The sequence below is a fragment of the Pocillopora damicornis genome, chromosome 9 (assembly GCF_964200805.1).
Source record: "Pocillopora damicornis chromosome 9, jaPocDami1.2, whole genome shotgun sequence".
In the NCBI taxonomy this organism is placed as follows: domain Eukaryota; kingdom Metazoa; phylum Cnidaria; class Anthozoa; order Scleractinia; family Pocilloporidae; genus Pocillopora; species Pocillopora damicornis.
This window is the reverse complement of record NC_142678.1, coordinates 787,207-796,679: the sequence shown is the minus strand read 5'-3', so window position 1 is coordinate 796,679 and position 9,473 is coordinate 787,207. Positions and strand designations below refer to the sequence as shown.

At 36.9% G+C, this 9,473-nt stretch overlaps 3 protein-coding genes and 1 pseudogene across 3 annotated transcripts; 3 read left to right on the top strand and 1 right to left on the bottom strand.

Annotated features, from left to right (window-relative positions):
• The first annotated feature begins 784 nt into the window (after positions 1-784).
• LOC113685686 (adenosine receptor A1-like) lies at positions 785-2,188 on the top strand. Its single transcript, XM_089183442.1, has 2 exons — positions 785-901; positions 1,073-2,188. The coding sequence occupies exon 2, from the start codon at positions 1,086-1,088 to the stop codon at positions 2,049-2,051; it is 966 nt and encodes a 321-aa protein (XP_089039568.1). The 5' UTR covers positions 785-901; positions 1,073-1,085; the 3' UTR covers positions 2,052-2,188.
• A 638-nt stretch (positions 2,189-2,826) lies between these two features.
• LOC113685708 (galanin receptor 2b-like) lies at positions 2,827-3,952 on the top strand (annotated as a pseudogene).
• Positions 3,953-5,160: 1,208 nt separating this feature from the next.
• LOC149039538 (adenosine receptor A2a-like) lies at positions 5,161-6,382 on the top strand. The gene has a single exon (XM_089183444.1). It carries the CDS (start codon positions 5,301-5,303, stop codon positions 6,231-6,233), a length of 933 nt encoding a protein of 310 aa, XP_089039570.1. The 5' UTR covers positions 5,161-5,300; the 3' UTR covers positions 6,234-6,382.
• A 1,397-nt stretch (positions 6,383-7,779) lies between these two features.
• On the bottom strand, positions 7,780-9,013 carry LOC113685709 (adenosine receptor A3-like). Its single transcript, XM_027203244.2, has one exon. It carries the CDS (start codon positions 8,889-8,891, stop codon positions 7,926-7,928), a length of 966 nt encoding a protein of 321 aa, XP_027059045.2. The 5' UTR covers positions 8,892-9,013; the 3' UTR covers positions 7,780-7,925.
• Positions 9,014-9,473: the final 460 nt, after the last annotated feature.

The following is a 9,473-nucleotide window of genomic DNA, read 5'->3' as shown; positions in this document are numbered from 1 at the left end:
TTCCAGTTTTTAATCAAAATATCTCATGATAACAAACTGCGGCACATTCAACAAAAAGCTTCTAAGAAGTTTCCTGATAAATAATGAACCAGAGCTCCAATTAATTAACTTGAAGTAAGTTCGCTTATCATGAATATTGTGATATTTAAGACTTAGAGGACTCCCCTAAAAGTTAGAAGCTCCTGATTTTCTATGCGGGCCGCCCCGCGCATACGGTCCGCCTTGTGCTTTTCACTAGACTGAAAAAGGACCAAGTTGTTTTTGTTGAGTTTATTCCCAGCATATACCTCTATCGTCTTGTTTGAACACATTATATAGTATCTTACAACAATGAACAAGATAATATAAAAAAAATAACGTACAGTCTTTTCACATCAAAACAGTTTCTCCAAACATAGCACCGTTAGCGTGAAAAGTTTTTCTCCACTAAACATCCTTAGGTATAATATTAGTTTAAAACAAAAGAACATCAGCGCTATCCACAAACACCATTATAGTAAATGTTGTTCTGTTTGTTGTCACTAATGTAACTATTAATTTCAATAACTCTTTTTTTTCTAACCAATTTGAATATGGAAAAAGAAATCGGAAACAAATTTTGCTTACAGCTTTTTTCCTCTATCCTCAGTACTGATTAACATTGTCTTTGCAGGGGATTATATCTTATCAATTAAAAGCGCTCTTTTCAATGCATTATGATCTTCTATGATGTACACTCCTAGATAAACAAATATGAACATGTCATGATTGCAAATAGAACTAAGTTCATTTACATAAAAATAGCGGAATGTTTAATTTGCAGAAAGCAGCTCTCGGTCCGGTCTTATCTAGAACTCAGGACAAGTGAAATGGTTCAGTAGAAAGGGTGGCTCTAATTTCCTCGCACGACATCCCAAGTGAAGTGAGGTTTTTGACCCAGATACGAAACTACATGTCTGATTTAGATTTCAAAACAAATATCCACTTGTGGGTAGACAAGTCTGCAACGGAGAAGTGACCCACCTCTTGTTCATCACGAATTGTTAGCTCTTCCTAAAGATTATAAAAGCTATAATCCTCTGCTTTATTATAGAAGACTGAACAAGATGAATATCAACGACATCTCAGCGATGAAAAAGACATTTCCTGTAACCGTGACATTTTGTATAATTTATCTTCTGGAAGGCGTGTTGATCCTTCTGGGTAATATTTTCACCGTCTTTGTTTTTTGGAAGCGTCGAGCAGAGCTACAACGAACATCGTATCTTCTCGTAAATTTAGCTCTTGCCGATCTTTTGGTGGCAGTCGGCGTTTCACTAAGTTTGAGCAGTCAAGTCAAAATTTTTGTCACCAATGAATTTTCAACACTAGAGGAGTTTTTAAGCCTTTTCACCTGGGATGTGTTTTGTGAAGGATCTTCGCTGCTTAGTTTACTGGTAATATCTTTGGAGCGCCTCTATGCAGTTCGATGGCCTTTCCGACACCGTACTTTGCGCACCAGCAGCTACTTCTACAGCATCGCATTTGCATGGATAACGTCAATAATCATGTCTGCTACTTTCTTCGCTCTGCTCTACCAAGAAGGTTCCCTCGCTGTCTTTGCTATATCTCCACTCCTTTTTGTTTTTCTGGTGCTCCTCTGTGTTGCAAATATTCTCATTTGCGTTCAGATGCGTAAAAATGTTCCTGGAGGTGTGAACCAAAAGCGAGCCTTGCAAAACAAGAAACTAACTAAGACTTTGTTGATTGTTACAATTATTTCTCTCATTTTCTGGTTGCCTGGTGTTGTGATGGTGTCTGTTGTTAATGCGTTCGGCCCTGAATGTGCAATCAAAACATATGATGTATATCGCGGCCTTAAGATTTTGCATTTGGCAAATTCTATTGTAAATCCCTTAGTTTATGCATTTCGAATGCCATTATTCAAGTCTGAAATCAAGGAATGCTTTTCTAAAATTTGTCGCACAAATAGAAATCGGATTGAGATTCGTAACCGCGATACAGCAACACAAGTGTGCGATGAAAATGTTCAAGGAGATGGATATTCAGAATGTCACGAAACCAAATTGTAATTTTTTCCCATATGATTTTTCCTCTCGACTGAGAAGTAAACTGTATTCTGCTGAGTAGCCTTTATTGTGCCAATGATCGGCAGCCTTCCAGAGTTTTATTGTAAGTTAGAGAAATATTAAGAGTGTTGAATCAATGATATACTCCACCAGGACCTCTGTTAGTCGCATAGTCAAGTGAAATGGCGTAGTTTTTAACAGACTGAGGCTCCAACGAACATTCGCTTTCTGAAAATAAAGGGTGTAACGGCGCTTATGCATCGATCTCGCCACTTCATTTGCACTACAAAGAACACCAAAAAGAATAAAGCGCAGCTGTTAATGATTGAAGGACGTTCTAATGGTAAGAAATCTAGATTCACATTTTTATGATCAAACATTACATTTTGTCTGCTGTTGACAAAATATACGACAATTTAAAAGATTGTCATGTACATTAGTGCTATGAACATGCAAAGGATATTTAACTCTTCAACTTTTAGTCAACGATTATGAAAAATTAGTTTTCCAAAAAAGGGTCTCACAAGTCAGTTGTTTAGGAACATCTCGAAATTCGATTTTCTACAAGCTTAGGATCTGATATTAAATTCTGGTGTTGAAAACGAAGCGTTTAATGACATGAAAATTGTGATGAGGGCCTGATAATAAATTATTTAAATTGCAAATGTCTTATGCTCGGGCATCAACAGCGTGAGTACCGCTTTAACAGTACAATGCCATCGATTTCCACACCCTTTGTGAGAGAACAAAACTCAGCTATTCGGATTCATCTCTGAGGATGAAGACTTCTTTACCACCTGAGTTTAGCGTAGTATTTTTTTTTGGAAGGAGTGTCAATCCTTTTAGGAAATATTTTTACTATCTTCGTTTTCTGGAAACATCGAGCGGAGTTGAAAAGAACTTCGTATCTTCTTGTGAATTTAGCTGTTGCTGATCTGTTAGTGGCAATCAGCATTTTCATCGTTTTGGGCTGCGAAGTGCAAAACCTGGCTGAAGGCCATAATAATTCAATAAAACGATGGCAATTTACTTTTTTTATGATTTGGGACACGCTATGTGAAACAGCCTCGCTGCTAAATTTACAAGTGATATCACTGGAGCGTCTTTACGCAGTTCGCTGGCCTTTCCGTCATCGCACTTTGAGCACTAGAACCTATATCTACAGTCTCGTCTTCGTGTGGGTTACTGGTGTGCTTGTCCCTTCGTTTAATTTAATTTCGTTCGCCTTTGTTGAACATAGCAGAGTGATTAATATCATTGTTATCTTGATTTTCTTAGTGACGTTAATTCTCATTTGAGTAGGATATTTCCTCACATTCTTGCAAACAACACAGAATATCCCCGACGGATTCCATCAAAGACGCATTCAGCAAAACAAGAAGTTGAGCAAGACTCTCTGTGTTGTCACGTTTTTCTCCCTCGTCTGCTGGTTTCCTTCTATCGTCATGGCTCTAGCTATCGATTACACAAAGTACTATACTGCCAGTTCATTGAACTTATCTCACTCTTTGCATAATCTTTTTCTTCTTTTCAAGGTCATGCAATACGGGAACTCCCTCGTTAATCCTATAGTCTACAGCTTTCGAATGCCATTGTTCAAGTCAGAGATCAAGGAGTGCTTTATTAAAATTTTTGGGGCAAGGAAAACTGTCATCAGTGTAAATCAACAGATAGGTACGCGCCCTGAGCCGAGCAGAAAAAAAATTATTGATTTAGGATTTTACGATACGAAACTATAATGACTTTATACAAGCTAGACGTTTCGTTTAGATTACAGTGAGGTTACTAGATTCTTAAAAATAATCACTTGTGAGCCATATCAGTTTGTAGGATAACAATAACTCATGTTTTAATCTATTCTGGTTATTCAATTAAAAGCCTGTCCAAGAGACACGCAGAAAAAACGGCTAGAACAAAAGAATATGTTGGAATATACCATCCTGTAAATAGACTGACGAGGACTTGTGCGTAAGGACTTGGGGTCAAAGTGACACCTTTGACCTTCAGTCATGGCCGCACATCAAGTAAGAAAAAGTCAAATCAAAATGTGAAGAGTCACACACTGAGCTATTTTATCAACATTAAAGTTTATTCCATGATAACCACACCGGGTTAAACACATATCTAAGCATGAACATCTAACTTGCCCAAAGAATCTGATAGGGGCGTAATGCTATGATCTTCCGCTTTACAGTCTGCACTTCTGGTTCAAGAAGTTCTTGCTTTGTAATTTTTATCGATCTTAAAACTTGATGCAACTTGAACTGAAATGATGAAATATCTGTCAATTCCTAAATCACAATTTGGAATGACATTTTGTATATTTGGACTAACAATGCTGTAAAAAGGTTTTAAAACCGGACAGCACCTGTCACGATTGTAATTAGTTGTGCAAAATACACTTGCTTTTATTAAAATAGAGTTATTTTATTAATATTTACATTTACAAAGACAATAACATTCAGCCTCAGGAACAAAACCTCTTTTGTATTACATCCCACCTGGTGTTTAGATAATTTTTTTCATCCTTAATGATGTAGTTTTATTGTAACTTAGAGAAATATTAACAGTGTTGCATCAGTGATGTAGTCCACCCGGACCCTTGTTAGTCGCATATTCAAGTGAACTAAATGGCGTAGTTTTTAACAGACTGAGGCTTCAATGAACATTCGCTTTCTGAAAAAAAGTGGTGTAACGGCTCTTATACGTCGATCTCGCCAGTTTATTTGCATTTCTAGAACACCAAAAAGAATATAGCACAGTTATTAATGATTGAAGGGCGTTCTAATGATAAGAAATCTAAATTTACATTTTTATGATCAAAATTACATTTTGTCTGCTGCTTACAAAATAAACGACAATATAAAAGATTGTCATGTACATTAGTGCTGTGAACACGCAAAGGATATTTGGTTCTTGTACTTTGAGTCAATTATTAAGAAAAATTAGTTTTCCCAAAAAGGGTCTCACGAGTCAGTTGTTTAGGAACATCTCGAAATTCTGTTTTCTACAAGCTTAGGAACTGATCTTAAATTCTGTTGTTAAACATAAACTCGCCTCTATTTAATTGCGACTGCTATCAAATCGAAGCAGGTATAATGACATGAAAATTTTGATGAGGGCCTGATAATAAATTATTGACATTGCAAATGTCTTATGCTCAGGCATCAACCGCTTTAACAGTACAATGCCATCGATTTCCACACCCTTTGTAAGAGAACAAAACTCAGCTATTCAGATTCATCTCGGAGGATGAAGACTTCTTTGTCATTTGTGTTTAGCGTAGTATTTTTTTTGGAAGGAGTGTCAATCCTTTTAGGAAATATTTTTACTATCTTCGTTTTCTGGAAACATCGAGCGGAGTTGAAAAGAACTTCGTATCTTCTTGTGAATTTAGCTGTTGCTGATCTGTTAGTGGCAATCAGCATTTCAATCTTTTTGGGCTGCGAAGTGCAAAACCTGGCTGAAGGCCATAATGATTTGATAAAACGATGGCAATTCACCTTTTTTAAGATTTGGGACACGCTATGTGAAACAACCTCGCTGCTTAATTTACTAGTGATTTCACTGGAACGTCTTTACGCAGTTCGCTGGCCTTTCCGTCATCGCACTTTGAGCACTAGAACCTATATCTACAGTCTCGTCTTCGTGTGGGTTACTGGGGTACTTATCCCTTCGTTTCATTGCATTTCGTTCGCCTTTGTTGAACATAGCAGAGTGATTTATATTATTGCTATCTTGATTGTCTTAGTGGTGTTAATTCTCATTTGTGTAGGATATTTCCTCATATTCTTGCAAACAACACAGAATATCCCCGACGGATTCCAACAAAGACGTATTCAGCAAAACAAGAAGTTGAGCAAGACTCTCTGTATTGTCACGTTTTTCTCCCTCGTCTGCTGGTCTCCTTCTATCGTCATGGCTCTAGCTATCGAAAATTCATTGAACTTATTTCACTTTAATCTTGTTCTTCTTTTCAAGGTCATGCAATACGGGAACTCCCTCGTTAATCCCATTGTTTACAGCTTTCGAATGCCATTGTTCAAGTCAGAGATCAAGGAGTGCTTTATCAAAATTTTTGGGGCAAGGAAAACTATCATCAGTGTAAACCAACAGATAGATACGCACCCTGAACCAAGTAGAAAGAAAATTATTGATTTAGGATTTTACGATACGAAACTATAATGACTTTATACAAGCTAGGCGTTTCGTTTAGATTACAGTAAGGTTACTAGATTCTTAAAAAAACCACTTGTGAGCCATATCAGTCTGTAGGATAACAATAACTCATGTTTTAATCTATTCTGGTTATCCAACGAAAAGCCAGTCCAAGACACACGCAGAAAGAATGGCTAGAACAAAAGAATATGTTGGAATATACTATCCTGTAAATAGTCTGACGAGGACTTGTGCGTAAGGACTTGGGATCAAAGCGACACTTTTGGCCTTCAGTCTTGGCCATACATCAAGTAAGAAAATTGTTAAATCAAAATATGAAGAGTCACACACTGAGCTAGCTTATCAATCAAAAGTCATATCTCAGCATATACATCTAACTTGCGCGAAGAATTTGATGGGGGTGTGACGCTATGATCTTCCGCTCTACAGTCTGCGCTTCTGGTTCAAGAAATTCTTGCTTTATAATTTTTATCGATCTTAAAACTTGATGCAACTTGAACTGAATTGATGAAATTTCTGTCAATTCTTAACTCAAAATTTGGAACGACATTTTGTTTATTTGGACTAACACTGCTATAAAAGGTATTAAAACAGGACAGAACCTGTTCTAACTGTAATTGCTTGTGCAAAATACACTTGCTTTTATTAAAATAGAGTTCCTTTATTAGTATTTACATTTACAAAGGCAACAACATTCAGCCTCAGGAACAAAACCTCTTTTGTGTTCCATCCTACCTGGTGTTTAGATAATTTTTTTCATCCTTAATGATGTAGTAACAACTAGGTCGTACTTCATGACCTATCTAAGGCAGATGTAGATTTTAACTCGAAATATATAAATATATATATATACATATATATACATATATATATATATTTTTTTTTTGCGCTTTATACTCTTGCCGGTTTTAAATCATACTTAATTGGTAACGTTAGATAGCGGTTTTTTTCTTCAGCAGAGCCTTTCCAATTTTTCCGCGATGTTCCTGTTCCTTCTTTCTTCAGATCTAAAATAGATGAGTTCTTGGCAATACTACACGGAGCAAAGTACATCGCGGTTTCCATTGCATAAAGCGAACGGGAGTTTACTACTCCTCCTCGAGGGATACCAATCTATCAAATGTCACCCCCTCCCCAGATTGTTCTTCTTGTACTTAATTATATTTGTGGCTGTATAGATGCATTGTAGAACTTAAGTGTCCTCCTGCCCACGAATAAAACGCACTGAACCTTCAGGACTGAAACCTCTTATTTTTCACCTGATGTGCAGCCTGGGAATCATTTGGCCACTGAGTCTGTACGATCCCACAATAAATGTGACACAAAAGTCGCGAGTCGCCGAGCCCCACAAAATCAAAAGAAAACCGACAAGCAACAAACCTGTGGGTCCAAAAGACAACTTAAAATCAGTGGTGGGAGCTCCGTCGTGATTTGATATCTTACGAGTTTTATCCTGAATTTCCTAGCTAATAATTTACAATTTGTGTTAATTTTCTCCATCCAAAAGTTACATCCATTGAGTCATATTCCCCTTAGTGCTATCCAGTGGGTTAGGAGAAATATGTGAAATTGTCACTTGTAGTTTGAAAGACCACAATTCATCACAAATTAAATCTGCCACGGCAGTATTAGTTATGAATAACTGATAGGCGAATCCGTTCGTCATCAAATCTAAGTACTTCTCCTAGAACTGAAAAGTTATAGCTTAGTATTATAGTTATGTGAATGAGTGATGTCCACATTTGTTCGTTGTGCGGAAACTCTGACTCTATCTTGATAAGGATTTTTGTTGTCATCAAATTCCTTCGAAGGAAAAAACTTAGAGCAGCATTTTTGAAGCTCTAATTTGAACATGGGTAACCGAAAGGCATAAAGTATAGGATTTACCATGGAATTCGAGTATTGTAAAGTTTTTACAATTAGTAAAGTGTAGTATGAGTGGTTACTGGGTACATCTTCAATTAAAGACCATCCAAATACAGCGATACAATATATTACTATAGGTAACCAACAGAAAACAGAAACAACAGTTACAATTAACAACGTGTTAGTTAGTTTCTTGTTTTGCTGCACTCGAATTCCGGGAATATTCTGACGCGTTTGTTGGCGAATGAGTACGTACGAGGCACAGGTGATCGCTAAGGAAAAAAATGTCACTAATGCCACAACTATGGAAGAGGCTTTGGAAAGAAGAATCGCTTCATTGCGGAAAAAAACTGAGAGGAAATCAAAAACGGACATTATTCCCGCCAGTATCCACACAAATGCAACGCTGTAGATATAACTTCTGATGCTTATCGTGCGGTGACGGAAAGGCCATCGAATTGCATAAAGACGTTCTAATGTCATTGCTAGTAAACTGATTAGTGCAACGAATGCAGAGAAAGAATCAAACCCATTGGTAATGATGAACTTCCAAAACCTGGATTGCTGGTGTGGAGCCAGATGTTGTATTCCGTTAGCAGCAACATGCAAAATGCTGATTCCCACTAAAAGATCAGCGAAGGCTAAGTTCAACAGGAGATACGAAGTTCGTTTTAACTCGCCCCGATGTTTCCAAAACACAAAGATGGTTGAAATGTTACCCAGAAGGATAAAAAATGCCACTAGGAAGTAAATCACACAAAAGGTGCATGTCACTATTGTGGCAGAGGAAATTTCCATTAGTAAAAATCTTTCCTGGTTCTCTTCCGTCAAACGAATGATCCAATAAATTCTGTGCTGTGCGTTTTCTCAAGCTTGGCTTGATTTTGACAAAAACAGCAATCGCTCCTTTCAGTCATGGACAGTATTTATAAAGTTGGAGTTATCAATCTTCCAAACAAGTCGAGCGGGCCAAATTTGCATGTTCTTAAATAAATAGGTTCTTCTTTACGAAGATGAAACCTACCCGAAAATGATTCCAAATACTCACAGGTGATTTAATCACATTTAATGAATGTGATTACATTCAAATCAACCTGGTCGAAAAATTAAAAATTGCAACGTTTTGAAATCGAATTAAGTAAACCGAGGAACAAATAACGTGTTAGGCCTTTCATTGTTTTAACACAAACAGCTTCCAAAAAGGTATTTACGGAAAAGTTGTAACATTGTAAATTATAAATTTAAAAAACTAAAAACCGTGAAATTACACGCCACGGAAAAAGAACATTTGGTGCAAAAACAAGCATTGCTACATTTATCACGAACTTAATTACAAAAGAAATCTCATGAGAGAAATCAATTGATAAACATGCTTTCATC

Coding starts and splice junctions, on each gene's coding strand:
- LOC113685686 (XM_089183442.1), top strand. CDS start 1,086: ATGAATATCAACGACATCTCAGCGATGAAAAAGACATTTCCTGTAACC.
- LOC149039538 (XM_089183444.1), top strand. CDS start 5,301: ATGAAGACTTCTTTGTCATTTGTGTTTAGCGTAGTATTTTTTTTGGAA.
- LOC113685709 (XM_027203244.2), bottom strand. CDS start 8,891: ATGGAAATTTCCTCTGCCACAATAGTGACATGCACCTTTTGTGTGATT.